At 34.6% G+C, this 18,553-nt stretch overlaps 2 protein-coding genes and 1 long non-coding RNA gene across 3 annotated transcripts; 1 reads left to right on the forward strand and 2 right to left on the reverse strand.

Moving 5' to 3' along the window:
* Positions 1-48: 48 nt before the first annotated feature.
* LOC148614488 (uncharacterized) lies at positions 49-1,683 on the reverse strand. The gene is made up of 2 exons (XM_088588575.1): positions 1,594-1,683; positions 49-1,445 (listed from the first exon to the last, which is right to left on the reverse strand). The coding sequence occupies exons 1-2, from the start codon at positions 1,612-1,614 to the stop codon at positions 120-122; spliced, it is 1,347 nt and encodes a 448-aa protein (XP_088444701.1). The 5' UTR covers positions 1,615-1,683; the 3' UTR covers positions 49-119.
* A 188-nt stretch (positions 1,684-1,871) lies between these two features.
* Positions 1,872-3,667, reverse strand: LOC148614489 (uncharacterized). Its single transcript, XM_088588576.1, has 2 exons — positions 3,624-3,667; positions 1,872-3,408 (listed from the first exon to the last, which is right to left on the reverse strand). Exons 1-2 carry the CDS (start codon positions 3,654-3,656, stop codon positions 2,104-2,106), a joined length of 1,338 nt encoding a protein of 445 aa, XP_088444702.1. The 5' UTR covers positions 3,657-3,667; the 3' UTR covers positions 1,872-2,103.
* A 2,984-nt stretch (positions 3,668-6,651) lies between these two features.
* Positions 6,652-16,104, forward strand: LOC148614490 (uncharacterized). Its single transcript, XR_015923697.1, has 2 exons — positions 6,652-7,440; positions 12,710-16,104. It is a non-coding gene; the product is annotated as an uncharacterized LOC148614490 (long non-coding RNA).
* Positions 16,105-18,553: the final 2,449 nt, after the last annotated feature.

Consider the following 18,553-nt stretch of genomic DNA (forward strand, 5'->3'; position numbering starts at 1 on the left):
GTTTAGTCCCTGTGTTCTTTTCTTTGCTTAAAACAATATATACACCAGTGTGAGAACTTTTTTTATTTTAAATCTCGTCTGAAAAAACACTATATTCTTTATACAGTCGTATTAAGTTGCTAACACTTTGGAACATTGTTTTTGATAAAATTCATTATTAAATCTCCTGAATCCTTGCATGTTCCTAAAATGGTAATTTGTAACCGATGTGGCCAAGTTTTCATCCAACCTAAGTCGTCACAAGAGCAAACAACAGCAGTGCCATTCAGGTTAATCCACGATAGGTTTGAGTTCTTAATTGCTTTTGGTACTGTTGTAAGTTTTGTATTATCTAAAGACAAGTATTTTAAAGACGGCAAATTCATGAAAGCATTGTCGTCGATAGCATACATGGGATTAAAGGAAAATATTAAATTTGCTAATGCAGGTATATTCTTGAAATCAGATGATTTAACAATTTCTATTCTTCCATGAGATAAATCAATGACCCAAACTTCCTCCATGTTACTCAGGGCTTCCGGTATTGAAGAAAATTGTGTATGTGTCAGTGTTAGATAATGGAACTGAGGCTGTTGCTTGGCAACATATGTTGAAGCTGATAGATTAACGATTGGATTGTTCCGAATGAACGTTTGATACATACTGGGCGAGTCTTTGTATATTGCTGGTAAAGATGCCAGACCATTGTTTTCAATTGTTAAAGTTGATAAGTTATTGAGACCTTCGAATGCTCTTTCCGGAAGTTCCAAAATAAATTTATTTCCTTTTATGGTCAAGTACTGTAAGTTTTCAAGTTTATTCAAATTTATTGGGATATTGTGAAATTGTGTTGAATCAATTTCTAAGTAATTCAGAGACTTTTCAAAGCCTAAAAAAGCATTTTCGGGAAAGTTTTTAATTGGTAAGCCGTAAACACTTAGCATCAAAAGTCCTTTCAAATGTCTGAGAGATGCAGGCCAAAATGACATTTCCGGTGAACCAAATGATACTGCAATAAATGATTTTGACATATTTGATAGAATGCTCTCATCTAAATGTGTAATTTTGTTGTACTGGATGTCTAAACCAATCAATCCAACCAATTTGGTCACTAACTTTGGAACCGATTTTAACTGGTTCCCATCTAACCTTAGAACATCCATTGAGGTCTCGGAACCAGAGAAAGCGTCTTCATCAATTCTTGTAATGCTATTATTAGAAAAGTACACCTGTTCCAATTGAATATTTTTGAAGGCATGGGCCTCAATTGACTCGATGTGGTTGTTGCTGAAGTCTATAATCCATGTCCCTTCAGATTTAATGAGTGGCGGAATTTTCGAAAGGTTCCTGTCATTGCAGTATGCGCGAGTACCGGAATATTCTGTACAGTTACATGGCGGAGGAACTGGGCATATTATTGTGTCGATGTGTGTAACTAAATGTAATAAAACAAACAATCGCAAAATCTGAAATAGCATTTGAAAAAAAAGATTATTATGTAACTGCCGATTTAGGTTGCTATTGTGTAAAGTATTTTGAAATAACAAAGTTATATTAATGCATGATTTAACCAAAATCTTGAATAGAATATGTAAAAGAAATAGTCTTACTTACAATGGTGATATCTCTCTTCATTTTACAGTAACTTAAATTGTTCACAATCTAACGCTAATTTTTCTGTTACCAAAACTTGTTCGTTATCTGTATGAAAACTTTCAGTTGTTAAACAAAAAGTTGTTAAAATACCTACATATATACAGTAAGAACATGACAAATTATGTATGTCTATTTAAGGCGTTAATCTAAACAAGATAAACAGACCCATAGCTTGAAATGAAAAATAAAATCCAAAGAATGCTTCGGAAATAAGAGAAAACTGAAGCTACGATTTTATTAAGAAGCGGAAATATGACGTAATCTTGTTATAAGTAAATAAAAATTAATGAATATCCTCACAAAAACAAACTTGATGCATTTAATAAAATCTTACACTGTGACCAGGACAGGATAACTTTATAACGTTTCTAATTGTTAGAGTTTTATAAATACAACGAACAAATAACTAGACTGGGAAACAGTAATAAGTAATTCTGACAATGCAATGTCAATTTTGCTCTAAACTTGTCAACACTGAGGAATTTCTGTGTCCTTAAAGTGTTCTATGGTCATCGTTATATTAAAACATTGTCCTTCTATAATTGTTTCCGTACGTCTGTTCCAGCTTATCATCCAAGCAAGGTTTGCGCAAGTGCAACGGATTGTATTGTTATTCATATCAACGGTAGTGACCTTCGAATATTTTATCGCCTCGGGGACTTTCGTAAGTTCTGTCCCGTCAAGGAATAAGTAAGACATACGGGTTAATTTTGAAAATACGCCAGAATCAATCGTCTTGATAGGGTTCCCTGACAATATCAAGGAAACAATTGAAGACAAGTTATAAAAGTCTCCAGTCTTTACATGAGAAATACGTCCATTTGACAAGTCTAAGCCGGTTAGGTTATTCAAATCGGTAATAACATCTGGGACAGCTTTCAGTTTAGTGTTAGTAATACTAAGGTATTGAAATCTTCGTTGGCAACATGTGGGAAAATGAGCTTCTGCAATGTCTTCTAGCTTTGGTGATGAAACTGCTACTTGATATATGTTTCTTAAATCTTTGAATATTGCTGGTAAACTAGTAAAGCCGTTGTCGGTGAAAAACATATTTGTTACTTCTTGTAAATCTTTAAAAGCTTCTTCGGGTAGCCCGGTCATATAAACGTTTTGCACTAAAGCTAAATGAGTCAACTTAGTGAGTTTGTTTAGGCTTAATGGTACCGTTTTAAACTTGGTATTGATTATTTCAAGAGAACCAAGTTTCCTTACGAATCCTCGAAAACCATCTTCAGGTATTGTTTCGAAATGTAAATTATATCCTTTCAGAATGGCTAGATTAGTTAACTGCTGGAGCTCAACGGGCCATGATGTCATGTAACGTGAACCAAAGCTTAATGAAATCAAAGTTTTTGAAACGTTGGATAAAATATCTTTATCTAGAACTTTATAAGGGTTGTTATGAACTTGGAGCGATATCAAGGCTGGAAGGTTCGTCACTACACTAGGTATTTGATTCAGGCAGTTACCATCTAAATGGATTTCGTTAAGGGTCATCTCCGAATCAATAAACGCTTTGTCATCTATATACTCCAGTTTATTGTTTGACAGGTAAACTTGCGAAAGCATAGCATTCTTTGTTGCATTCGGTCCTATAGTTCTGATATCATTATTGCTGAGATCAAGCACCCATACACCCACGGATGGTACAATTTTAGGTATCTCTGTTAGATGAAGGTTGCTACAGTTAGCATACAGTCTTGTTGTACATTTGCACGGCGGTTTGACTATGCACAATTGGGCATTACAGATTAAAAGTACAGTATTCAAAGTCTGTAATAGGAATAAAAGATAGAATAAGAACAAAATTATTAAACACAGTTATGTGCGATATTAACAGCAAACAAGAACAAAAGTTTTAAAATTATGTTTAGACGGAACATAATATAAGACAAACAATTTTTCGAAAAAAAAAACAAAATAAACGTTTATGGGTAAACATTACATCAGTACTAATCACAGACTAAAGACTATAAAGGCTTACTTACTAGGACAAGCGTTATGCTTATAAAACTAAACATTTCGCCTTGGATAAAGATGTTGCATTTGTTTGTTTAACTTGTTTAAAAATCACAAGTTATCAATCCCCATTCCAATTTATCGTAGCAATGATGTAGACAAGAAAATATTTTACTGACAACAGTAAATTGGAATAATATTAATATATTTTTCAAGTTCTTTACTTTGTCAAATATACCATCAGCTAAATTTGCCTTTTGCTATTTTGATAGCAACATTCAATATTAGTGCTTGACTTGCTACGAAAAAGTGACATTTATCTGGATTTTGATCTTTTGATTTTATATTTCCGTATATCAGTTACACCCTTCATTTCGTTCATTATAAAGCTAACACAATGTAGCTTCGAGGATATAAGTTGCCTGTCTTTGTGGATATAAACCACAAAAAAGTGACGCTGACGATTTGTAATATATGATCGATCATGACCGATTAAGGGATGTTTTAACGTCCTTGGCTATTATTTGTTCGTGAAAACCATTTAATGTACTTTAGCAAGCGAAACATTTAATCATCACAGTATTGTTATGTATTGGGTTGATTATGGGTCAGAAAATAGTAAATGGTAATTCAGGATTAAGATTAATGTTAACAGTTGTATGCACAGACTTTCTCACGACCATCTCTTGATTTATCCCAGCATTACGGGATAATGATCTATAGTTTTATTTTGATAACATTTTATGACACTATCCCCCGTTGAACATAACACTGATTTAATTAACTGCTTTTGACAAGTAAATATTTTGGTTCGATTGAACTTTAGAAAGTTAGCCATTGGTCAGAGTTAGATCTTTTTAATATTTTATTTATAATTTGTGGGAGGAGGTTTTGGTGTGTTATATTCTCTGCACCGTTTGTGTCTTTAGTTAGCTAACTATCATGCTCAGCTCTTGTAACGTTGAGAGCCCCGTGCAGGTCCGGGTGTTAAAAGAATAGGCCTGCAGCAGCGCTAAGCTTGTCGTAAAAGGCGACTAAACAGTGCTCAGAACCCTAGCCGGGGGCTAGGGCGCTCTGCCCACAGAGCAACTGGGATGTGTGCCAAAGGTGGTGGAATGCTGGAGTTGTCAGGCTATAATACGGAAAACCTGACCGCAAACCATAGTGGTGCACCGTGTTGGGAAAGATGCCACGTTCCTCGCACGTTAAAGAACCCTACTGTGGCATTCTCCCGGAGTAGAAACCATAGGGCTCCGCCACAGAAGGCTAAATTGCCCGACCCTACCCACCTCTCCCTATTTCCAGTGGCAATCAAAAATTGTTGACCCCATTGTCCTTGTGTCCCATCCCTTTTTCATTTCATCATCATTTCATGTTCATTTTATCATCAATTTCATGTTCATCGTCTGAATATAGCTGAAATATTGCTGCTCGGACGTTAAACCCCACAAACAAACAAACAAGTAACGTTGAGCGTTACTTATGTTATTTGTAAAATATTGTGCCATCTGCATAACATCATAATAAACGATATATTTAGAACAGTGGATTAAATACTTTAAACAGTGAAACGCCTATTTATTATGTGGTTGACCTTTCCGGACTTATACTTTAATAGTTTGAACAACGTGTCCCCAGTTGTTTAAAGTATCGCCTTTTTTTTAAATATGGATGAAATGTACCCCTCCCCCACCCGCGATACTCTCTCTCTCTCTCTCTCTCTCTCTCTCTCTCTCTCTCTCTCTCTCTCGATCTCTCTCTCTCTCTCGATCTCTCTCTCGAGAAGAGTAGTTAACACGTTTTCAATGCTATAATTCTGTGTACTGTTTACAACACGTTATTTAACATTTTTTTCTATTCAAATAAAAGTTGGGACCCCGTGGTACCCCTGTCCATCTCAATTAGAAGCAGTTAATACAATTCTGCGGAGAAGTGATTTAAGTTTACAATATGTGTAAATATTATTTAAGAAAGTTTAGTATTTATATTAATATATCTTTTTTATATATGTATTTTAGTATGATATTTTATAATATTTCATGTGATGTAAGATTTAAAGAGCGACACTAGGTTTTGTTAAATATCAATTGTTAAATTTGTTTACTTTTGAGGGTCTCATGGGAGATTAGTGTTTCTACTAACCGTGTTACCCTCTTGAAATAAAGTATTATTATTATTATTATTATTATTATTAATAATCTAATTTTAGTCTCTCGGACACCTGCGTATTAGAATAATTATTCCAATTTTACACGTTCAGTTGTTGAGTGTAGTTTCTCCGCATCAATACAGATGAGTTTAAGTCTATTTGGATAATGAGGAAGGCGGTTGTATAAATGATTTGTGACATGAATTGACCACATCCATTGATTGATAACTGACCAATGAGAGATATACAGGCGCGGTAGCTTGCGCTCTCGTTCCACGCAGAGTCATTTTCCTCAGAGGCGGACTTGTTCATGTGCAAAATTTATGTTAATGATGTTGGATATTGCATGGCTGTTTTTCAATTGAGTTCTATGGGAACACGTGACCTGTCATGCAATATCATATAAGATTTCTAGTTAGAGCACACTTGGTCTTCCTCCCATATTTATCTGGGAAAAAGAACAAAGGAAAAAATACAAAACAATTTTAATAGGGTTTTTATCCCTTCTTACAATCAAATTGATGGTTATGTATGTGTCATTTCTTTGTAGTTCATCAAAACAATTTTAAAACATAAATGAACAATAAAGTGTTCAACGAACAGTGTAAAGGCAGTTTAGATTGTTAATAACTGTTAGTCAGACTTATCCAATATTGCGGGGAAATTATGTAAGTTTATTATTCAAAATGTATTTAATTAAATAACAATATAACAATAAAGTTGAAAAAGATAGCACTTTCTATATATCCGTTACATTCTTCATTTCGTGCATTATAAAGCGAAAACATAGTTGCTTCAAGGAGGTAATTCGACTGTCTTTAATATATATTTTTAATATAGGTTTATAGACGTTTGTTCTCCCCTTCCTGGTCCCCCTAACATCACAGTTATTTTTAGATAAACATTCACAAGTCATATGACCTACGCAAGATGTCATGGATTTTTTTAGGCTGAGGCAGCTAGACCCCAAACAAATTTCAGTGAATTTCACTTGATGGAAAGTAGCTTTCCAAACTTCATATTTCTTGGACTTCAATAGTCGTTGCTATACTTTCATTTTGTGTATCTATTCATAGCATGTGTTACGGACATCACATAGTTTTTTTTTAATATGAAACACGAACGATACCTCCGAAGGCAAGCAACAGGGGTCGCAATGTGCATCGTAATTTATCATTACCAGAAAATTGGACTGCTGATCAGCTTAAAACTGAAGTATCAAAACCTGGAATAGGTTTTCCTGGGAACAGCTTATATAATCATGGCCGAAACGATACTTCCAATAGTGCATGAAAGGAATCATAATATAAACAATGAAATTCTCAGTGTAATTCGAGAATTGTCAGCCAACGTCCACCCATTAAAGAAGGAAATGAACTCTCTTACGAATGACATTCAAACGTTAAAAGGCACCAGACACGTGTCAATGGTTGCAGAAAGCCCAGGCCTGGCGGTGACCACAGAGCTAAACTTAAGGAAAAACATGACTATACAGCTCTGGGATTCCCAAAGAACTCCAAGAAGACACAACACTTAGCAGAGCATATTTAAATCTTAATTGTACAGACAATTTAAATCTTACCAACACACAGTACACAAATCCTAATCAATTCGTCAAAACAAAGTTCAGCTTTGTAAAGTAATCCTTGCATTTTGTGGAAACAGTATCACCTCTGTTACAAAAAGTGTATTAGAAGGTAAGGATATTTATTTGGCAACATTGTTCATACCACATTTTAGTTACTCTGAAGAAAGACAATGAACATCCTACCCCAGGCTAAATTAAACAATTGTCAATAGCAAAATTAGTTAACGCTTTCGGGATATACAAGACCATTAATGTGTGAGGTTTCCCCCAGAGACGTGCTGAACTTGATCTTTATGAAAGGGACATTATAGTAATGGCAAGTCGGTATGTTGGTAATGGCTTTTATGAATACCGTAAGCTTTTTAGTGCTAGTGCTGCAGCCCATCTCAAATATCAAGTAGATTGGTCTGTCAGGAATAACAAATTATTTAGCAATATATTTGCCAATATGAAGCCAATCATTTGTTTAAATTGTCAGAGTATAAACCATTCAGTGGCCTTTTGCCCTAACAATGTTAGGAATTCTAATGTTTCTAAGATTGCACAGCCAATTGATAGAGATTCCAACAAAGTTCTGAATGACAATAGGCATACCGATGCTTACGGGAGACTTAGGATTACTGATGGTGGTTTAGAAATTTGCAATAACTTTAATGCAGAGAAAGGATGTACCCGACCTAGATCTGACAATTTACATGTATGTGCTATATGTAAGAAAGCAGAACACGGGAAATCACAATGTCTTCATTGCTTTGTGTTCTTTGTTGTGTATGTCTGTTTTCTATGTCCGGTCTTTGTCCCTGGATTACATTCTTTTGATTACCGCTATAACCTTGGTTCCCTTGATTACTCTTTCACACCACTGGGTCGATACCTCTGCTGGTGGATTGTGTCCCCGAGGGTATCAACAACCCAGTAATACAATTTTTTAAAATTAATGGTTTTAACAAGAGGAATGAAAGAAAAACTGGCTCGGACGTCGCCCAGTATAAAAAGGTCCGACCCTGACAGCAGATTGGACACTCTGTTGTCTTGTAAGTATGTGGTGTCCCCAGATGGGAATCTTAGCACACTCACATCTGGTATGGAAAGTGCCCCGACCAATTCAACTAAAAGTACCCAATCACACGTTCAGTCTGCAGATCATCTATTCCAGTACAAAAATTCTGACTATTTTATAATGATCAAACCATGTTCCATCACTTTAAATGATATATTTGACTACAACGATGACGAACCACATTGTACCATATCAAAATGTGATATTAAAAATTTCAAAACATGCAACATTCTTATAACCGACCCTTACTTCTCCAGTTCCCTTACAAACAAAACCTTCCATACAAGAAGTCACGATGACTTTAGTTACAAATCAACGAACTTAATACATGGATTAGAATGCACCTTATGTGTTTTAATATATGTCGGAGAAACGCAAGAACGATTAAATAAAAGAATGTGCGGTCATCGTTCGGGAATTAACACCACCAAATTCCCGAAAATTTATCAATACTTTAATCAACAAGATCATTCAATCCTCTCCTTGAAAGTTCGTATTTTAGAAAAAAAAATTACCATCCTACGAACAGTCCCGTTCTAAGTAAAAACTATCGTAGGGAAAGAGAGGAGTACTGGATACGCACACTAGGTACTGCAATACCTTACGGATGCAATGACAACATCAAAAGTATAGGAAACCTTTCAAGCAAATATAACAATAACATAAATTTGATGAATTTATTTGACAAAAATCCAAGACGGAAAAGGAGTCATGGCCATCGCCACTATATGTCGCCTAAGTTACATGATGTCTCCATAGATGGCCTCCTTCCTTTCATACAAAAACCTCTTGGACTTCATCACATTAGAACCAAACTTTATTCTATACCTCTCACTCTACTACACTCCCTTTACAAAACAAGTCTTGACACTCCTGTTTCTGACCCCACCTCATCATTATACAGACTTCTTGCCATCATTTTGGATATTGGTTTCCACAGACTCTTTAAACCGGTTTGTGTGAAAAGTCAAGATGAAGAAAAACGATCATTTCTTCCACTACCGTTTGTCAACAAAGGTATAGATGCAATTAATTTGGCTAACATATTCCATCACAAAAACGTTACCAACAAAATTCCCCCATATTTCAAAGACAAATCCATACCAATTATTTCATATTCCTATACTTCACCCATCGCATCCAAAATTTTCAATTATAAAAGGCTATTGCAGAACCTCGAGATTGAGGACTTCAAGGCTAAACCACCTGACTGTTCTTGCAAAACCTCTCCATTCAAATATGGTCCTTCTGGTTACGTCGTTACGGGAGATTTAACCATTATCGAAAAAGAATCTCTGCGTAATATCCTTTCTAAAGGTCCCACGTACCGTGAACCACGCTCCATAAATTGCAATTGAATTATAACATTAAAGTTCTTATGGATGCCGTCGAGGACTATGCAAGAAAATGGATAAAACGAGAACAAGAAGACATTGATTCTCTGTCCGAGTGGTTAAAGGCCGTGAGGTCTTTAATTTTGAAACGAATGAAAGTGTTAAGTAGGTCAATGAGTGCCAAGGCTACATCAGTTTTCAAAGACCTCGATGTAGCAAAAACATTGTCTACTATACATGACAAATATTTGTCGTACCAGCAGACAAAGCCCAAAACAACATTGTTTTTGTCTGCAAAACGTTTTATATCCAATGTTTATTATCAGAGGTAGACGTAGAAAATAATAGAAGTGATAGGACCTACACTGCTACCACTCTCTCCAAAGAAGAGATTGTGGAAAACCATAAATCTGTGGTATCGTCTTTTGGTCTCTTTACCAGGGACGATGATTGTGATTTATCGTCTATGTACTGGATTACTAAACTTCACAAGAATCCATACAAACAACGTTTCATAGCTGGATCTGCAAAATGTACCACCAAACCTCTTTCATAACTTTTAACTTCTATACTCACAACTGTCAAAGAGGGTCTACAGTCCTACCACAACACTTGTTATTCCCGTAGTGGTATTAATTCAATGTGGATCCTGAAAAATTCGAAAGATCTTTTGGAGACAATCAGTTCAAGACTATTATCTGAATATAATAGCATTAAAATCTATGATTTTTCAACACTGTATACTTCTATTCCCCATACTCAGTTAAAATCCCGACTTAAAAACATTATACATCATTGTTTTTCCAAAAAAGATGGTACACCTAGAAACAAATACATGGTTCTTGGTAGAGATTCCTCATACTTTGTAAGAAATAATTCCAAATCATCTTCCAAATATACAGAGGAAGATGTTTACAAAATGCTGGAATTTTTAATCGACAACATATTTGTCCAGTGTGGTGGACGTGTTTTTCAACAAACGGTCGGCATTCCAATAGGAACAAATTGTGCTCCTTTACTTGCTGACCTATTCCTTCACTCTTATGAGGCTGACTTTATAGCTGATTTGATCCGAAAGAAAGAATATCGTTTGGCTAGCTCCTTCAATCTCATTTTCCGCTATATAGATGACGTATTATCTTTAAACAATCCTAATTTCGGGGATTTGATACATCGCATCTACCCAAAAGAACTTGAGATAAAGGATACTACAGACACTGTGAAGTCAGCCTCATATCTTGACCTTCACTTAGAAATCGATGGTAAAGGAAAACTATTGACCAAACTTTACGACAAACGTGATGACTTTTCATTCAGAATTGTTAACTTTCCTTTCATCTGTGACAACATCCCTTCGGCTCCTGCGTATGGAGTGTTCATATCACAACTCATACGTTATGCCAGAGCTTGCCGAAACTACGCAGACTTTTTGTATCGCCCTAGAACTCTAACAAATAGGCTTCTGGAACAGGGTTATGTTGCTACAAGATTGAAGTCATCACTACCGAAGTTTTATGGTCGTCATTATGAACTCGTAGATCGTTATGGTGTATCCATCAGCACCATGAAAACTGGTGTATTCAACGGGTCACAGTTTTCCTTTCCTCGTTTGTCTACCCCGGACTCGACTTTTTATGAGCAACTCGGCGGGTGTTTCTAGAAAAGTAGAGGACGCTTACCCTACCGGTGCACCTGGTCCATACTCACAGTTTTTTAGTGGAGTCCGAGTTGCTCATTTGCTTTTGTTACTTTGTATGTATGATTTTGGTTGCTTTGTGTTCTTTGTTGTGTATGTCTGTTTTCCATGTCTGGTCTTTGTCCCTGCATTACATTCTTTTGATTACCGCTATAACATTGGTTCCCTTGATTACTCTGTAATACAATGCAGATATAACTGATGTGACCTAGAGACTACATCTGGGGCGTCATTCAACAAATAGAAAAAATAAAAAAGTATCATTAGCAAATTGAATGAAAGTTCTGACAGAGTGTTAATCTGACAATTTATTATGGACTTTACTGAAAAATTGAGATCAATGAATGCCAGAAGATTTATTCAGTGATTATTTGTATTCAAGTTTTATGTGATGTGCTGTATATAAGATTAAGTGACAAAGACTAGCGCAGCATTCACAGATAGTATACACATGTATTGTCGTTATACTGTTAAATGATGAGGGCTAACATAACATTCACAGATAAAACAAACACATGTGTGTTGGTTATATTGTAAAGGAGGTTAACAGATGAGGACTCACACAAGATTCACCGATTATATACACAACTATTGCGGAGGTTAAATGATAAGGACTAACACAACATTTGTTTATATGATACTGTGGTTGTTTTTATTATTTTCTTAAAGAACACATAGAAAAATTTGAGCTAGTCATATTTTTATCAAAATTATATACTTTATTTCTTTTTTGTGCTTGAAATAATGCACATTTACATGGAAATAAGTGTTTTTATCATAATATTTGTTTGCGTATAACAATATGATGTGTATTTTTTGGACGTTCATTTCTCTACAATAGATAACGGGACTATTAAACATAACGCGGGAATAAATTATTTTTATACAACTATCTTTGATGAATATTCATACACCCATACAGCTCGGATTTCTAATGACGTTAATAGTGACATTTACAAACTTATTGTCAATGGAGATAATTCTACACGTTTATTGTTGACCAAAAGATACGTATTTAATTTATTAGAACTCGAAAATGACTTGTGCTTTCATCCTGTCCTGTATAGGAAATACAACTTACAATGATATCCATACTGAAAATGTATCACAAGTAATACAGTACATCAGTAAAAAAACGATTCCTATTTTTCTGGAGTCAACATATACATGGCCGATCAGAAATGTAAACAATTGTTAAGACAGCCGATGGATTTGCATAATTGTACCTGGTTTAACAAAGATGTCTATAGGTTTCTACATAATGAGTTATGTAAATTTACTTTTGTAGATGAATACATAATCAAAGTGTATGATGAGTGTTATGCCGATCTCGCCAGATTTTACACAGTGGATTGTTACATTAAGTTTTTAGAATACATAAAACTTTTTGGACTATTTTATGAAGAAAGATACTATCTAAGCATACGTGATAAAAATACAATAAATACGAACAAAATATGCCTTGAATTAAAATTCAATAATTTGTACATGTATAAGGAAGCGTATCCAATGATAATAAAAGCAAAATGTTTAGCTATAAATTATACTCAGTTTGTATTAGCACTTTAAGTTATATTGATGAATTCCATGGCTGTTATAGTCTTTAGTAAGAAAGAAAACAGAACACCTGCACTTGTAATGTTGTCGGGTTTCGCTGTCACTGATGCTTGCACTGCTTTGTGTATTGTCATAGTAGACATTTTACCATCCATTGCATTCCACAGTCTTACAGATGGTACAATAGAGCTACTTTGGAATCCAGATTTCACTGAATGTATAGTGTATGCAATGTTTTCGACAATGAAAGCAGCTTTCCATATGATATCTGTTCTATTTATTATGTCGTTATGCATCAACAAATCACCAGCCATATTGTTTCCGGTGAAAGGCCGATATAACTTTACGAAAAAGTTCTGTGTGATTTGGTCAGTGATAGCAAGTCTGAAGTCTTTTGTGGTGTTTTCTTTGTCTTTATGGATGAAATTTATAAGTATATTAATGTTCAAAATGTGTGTCTTCTTAACGATAAAGTTCCTGCATCAGCTGTTTCTAATTGAGAAGTATACATATACTTAGTGTCCGTTGTAGTTATAATAATGTCCACAGTACATATGAGCTGAGTTACTGTGTAACCGTCGGGCCAAAGTGTCAGAAGAGAAACAGATATATCAGTACGACAGTAGCCTTCTTGAACAGGGTTATGTTGCTACAAGATTGAAGTCGTCACTACAAAAGATTTATGGTCGTCATCATGAACTCGTGGATCGTTACGGTGTATCCATCTGCGCTATGAAAACTGATTTGTTCAACGGGTCATAGTCTTCCTTCCCTCTTTCGACTACCCCGGACCTGACTTTTTATGAGCAACTCGGTGGGTGTTTCTAGTAATGCAGAGGACGCTTACCCTGCCGGTACACCTGGTTCATGCTCCCAGTTTTTAGTGGAGTCCGAGTTGCTCATTTGCTTTTGTTACTTTTCTCGTATGATTTTAGTTACTTTATGTTCTTTGTTATGTATGTCTGTTTTCAATGTCTGGTCTGTTTGAAAACACGTGGATGTATCTCCGCTGTTCCGCTGTTGCTGTTGTCAAGAACCTAACCCGCCTCGGAAAAAAATATAACTCTGATTATATCATCAAAATCGCAGCACAGCTTTTCTAAGATAGGAAAGGCATTCATTTTCTTGTTTGGAATTTTCAGCTGTCGTCTGAATTTTGTTTACGTCACATGATAAATATTCCCACCATCCGTGGAGAACTGTAATAGTTCTGGTATCTGCACAGATTGAAACTGAAATGGATGTTGCTAGAGATGCCTTTAAGGGATAAAAAATGTAAAGTATTGCGAAGTGCTGTAAAATCATTGACCATTTTGAGAGCGAAGAGAAAGGGGGTATGGGGTTGGAATTTTTTTTTGGGGGGGAGGGGAATGTTCAAGTTATTCATTTATTGAAAAAAAAACTCCCCCATTAGTTAACAAGACAGATTTTCGAATAGAAATATTGATTTTGCTTGCTGCTTAAATATAAATAAAAATATTGCACTTGCGAAGCAAACATTTTCATCCAGGTCGACCCCCCACCCCCTCTTTGTAATGCTCTTTATTATTTTTACGAGTCTCGCACAGACGATACATGTTACATGTATGATAAAAGTCACGGTGCTCGCTGATTTCGGATGTTCTTTTGATTACCGCTATAACCTTGGTTCCCTTGATTACTCTTAGGCAATGCCTACCCCATATTAACTTTGATGCTCCCATTACTTGTTTATTACTTGTTTGGTGCACCTGGTCCATGCTCCTAGTTTTTAGTGGAGTCCGAGTTGCTCATTTACTTTTGTTGCTTTGTATGTATGGTTTTGGTTACTTTATGTTCTTTGTTGTGTATGTCTGTTTTCCATGTCCGGTCTTTGTCCCTGGATTACATTCTTTTGATTACCGCTATAACCTTGGTTCCTTTGATTACTATTATACTATTACATTACGTTATCATGTGATAAACATTTTAACTTATAATACATGTGTTTATTATACTATTGTAATAAAAATAAATTAGTATACATACTTTTCTCCTGCTTTTCAGTCTTCTTTCTCTCCTTTGTTAATTTCTTTCTCGATCTTTCTTTTCTTGTATTATTCCCCCGTAACTTTCAAACGACTGAAAGTGTAGATATATATATTTATATATTTCCTTCGTAACTGTCAAACGACTTAAAGAGTAGATATATCTGCATCATTTCCTCCGTAATTCTCAAATGATTACAAGTGTAGATATATTTGTATCATTCCCCGTAACTTTCAAACGACTTAAAGTGTAGATGTATTTGTACCATTCGTAAATCTAATGCTTCCCATTACTTGGTTACACTATTGCATTACGTTATCATGTGATAAACATTTTAACTTATAATAAATGTGTTTATGATAGATATGCACTATTGTACTTGAAACAAAATAGATCATAGTAATAGATACTTTTCTCCTGCTTCTCAATCTCCTTTCTCCCCTTCATTTATTCCTTTCTCGATCTTTCTTTTTCTATTTTTGCGTTTTTTTCTTCTCTCAATAAATCATTATGCCATGTTTTCCACTATTTTTTTTTATTCCTCCGCCTTTTGTTTTTTTTTCTGTTGGTAAAGTTTTGCCTTCTTTTCCAATAACTTTAGCAGTTTCTTTCCATCCTTCATTTTTCTTTTTTTTTCTGACTTTTTTATTGTTTTCTTGTTTTATTGCTGAGATCCGGAAAAAAATCATTATAACGGTCATGTGACTTTGACAAGGATTGGTATATATATTGGTCATGCGACTTAATTAGTATAACTTACAGCTAAAATAAAAAAAAATGATATGAGCTTAAAAACTTGTATGGCAGAGGGTGAGTTTCAAGATTACAATGTGTATGAGCTTGTGTGTTTTATTTTTGTTTAAATGTGTGTTTGCTTTTTGTATTTTTATCTATTTGTTTGTTTGCCTTCTTTTTAATCATTTATTTATTTATTTATTGTATCTGCAGAACAGTTAAACAGCTACTGAAGCTAAAACTATTATATAGATTGTAAAAGGTACAAATATTCAGCATGGAAATTGGAAGCATAGTTTCATCGGCATTTTCATCAGTTGTATCCAAGTCCTTTGTATCCACTGTAACATAGAATATGTTTCCAGATAAAGTACATGGAACTAATTGTGTTTTATTTTCATCCATTAAGCTGAACAATTATGTGCTAGACAGAAAATACAAAACATGTTTGCCTGAATTGCAAAAATTCATTTTAGGGTCTCATGTGATAGTACTGTGTACTTTAAGCTGACATAATTATTGACAATAGTTTAGTCATATATTTTACCATCATCTTCCTCGATCTTAGATTTCTGAATGACTTCTAATGCGTATTTATGGCCTTCAATCTTAAGAACCTAAGAATTTCTAATGTGTTTTTATATAGTCCGCAGTTTCTACACTTCTAACTGATTCTATGATCTGAAATTGACACGGGTATATTATAGTTATGCATAGTTTCATTTTATCATAAAGGATAGTTCTGTTCATGTGTAAAACGTTTAAGTCTAACGTATAATTCAAAGTTAACTTTTACTAGTGGTGGATCCAGAAAATCCAAAAACAATGGATGGGGCTTTTCAGTGTTTTCTATATGATCAAACAAACATTTCGAATACAAGCCCCACCATGGTTCCGTCTATATGTACTTACTATATTCAGTGCATCTGGAAAAAACAAAAATCTTTTGTTTTTACTTTTATTTATGCTTTTTTATTTTGTTCTTTTTCTTATTGAAAAATGCATCAATCGTGTACTTTGTATTATTCACATTAAATTCATCTTTGATAGATATAAAATGCCAAACAAAGCTTTTATTGATCACAATTACAAAACAAATGGTAAATGTTTCTTCTTTTCAATTTCATAAATGCTTATAATTACGAAACAAAACATGCATCTCACAGAGTTCGGTCTTGAAGTCTGCCGATATACGTGCCATTTTGATTGCTTGGTCACGCTGACTGTTGGGGCTTTGTTCTGTAAAACATGTTCAATAACGATGATACTCTTTAGGAATTAAAAATCGTCTGGAAAATACAGTCAGACGTATGAAAGAGAGAGTTATATGAGTGTAGAGTATTGTTTTCTTGGATAGATAAAACATACATTAACACAAATATACATTGGACGAAATATTTACATAGATACGACTTTATGAATGGAGATCTTCCCTTTTAAAACTGTTTTAATGAAGTGAATAAAGCTGCCGAACATTAAAGATAGATATGTTTTAAAGTACCTTCGTTTTATAGACTACACAAGCAAAACTATTTCAGCTGATTTTCGCCTGAATTTAGCAAATAAACTTTGTGACAGAATTCGTGTGAAATTCCGTTAATTGTTCACATGAAATTTGTGTTGAAAATCAAGAATATTTCTCGTGAAGCTCGATTTACAGTCATGTAAATTTCACATGAAAAATATTTACCTGTGTACCAATAGAAATTCATTTTACTTTAATTCTCCTATGCTTTACACAAAGTTGAGGACAATGGCAGCTATAAAATAGTTGATACAGTCGCATCATGTTGTCATAAAACATTGAATTACCATTTCTATATTTGGTATCGTATGTGGCCTTGTTATTCTTTGTAAACTGCCAGTCCTCTAAGGAGTAGTAGATCTCATCGACCTTCCTGAAATTGCCTGTATAATGTCTTTGATTAATCTATATGACAAACGACTTCAATTTGATTTCACAATTGTCAACTATCGTCTTCTGTGCACTAATGTTCCAGCTGCTTAGCCGTATGGTGTTTTTGCCTCTTAGCTCATACGCTTTGCAAAATATTACAATCATTATACCAATGTTAGATAGGGCTAAGTGGCCTACAAAAAGCTACAGGACCATAGATAAGTTGTCAAAAAAAGTTACTCTCCCGGTGCATTGAGTTAACATCATGTTTAAGTGGGGTATGTACCGTTTGATAGCATTTGAGGAGGTTGAAGTTTGTATTGTGCGACTTTTTATTCGTATTTTGTTCTTTTTGGTGTCCCCGGCATTTTAAATCCCTTACCTTGTGCTCTCTGTATTGCCCCATCTATTAATGTTACTTCAGCAATTGTAATTCATTTCAGTCATGTACCATCTATAGATATTACACACTAGGATACCCCTCATTGAAATCCCTTTTCATACATACAGGATTGATGACAATTTGTAACCTCAAAGGTCATTGCTGACAAGAGGTCAACTGTTTTTGATTAGATCATTGTTAAATCAAACAACGAATCATAAGCATGTTTTAATTTAGAGAAAACGTATATTGGCGTAAACATGGAAGTACTACATTTTAGAATTACATAGAATCAAAGTTTTCCGAAAAAAAAACAATCGGTAGATTACATTTCATGTGTCATATTTTCCAAACAGGGCAGAGGAGGCTATTGGAATATCGTTGGAAAGACCTTTCAATCGTTCTTGACTTTTTAATTTTTTTCTTATCTAACTTATTAATTACAACAATAAAAATTGCAGGTGTTTAGATGGTTCCATCGTCGCCAAACACGGCGTCACAAAATATAGAAATTTGGTTACCTTTCTAAAATAATTGGATAATCCATGTGGTAT

Source organism: Perna viridis, chromosome 6 (genome assembly GCF_037379345.1).
Source record: "Perna viridis isolate PV_CMFRI_1.1 ecotype Kerala chromosome 6, ASM3737934v1, whole genome shotgun sequence".
NCBI classification, from domain to species: Eukaryota; Metazoa; Mollusca; class Bivalvia; order Mytilida; family Mytilidae; genus Perna; species Perna viridis.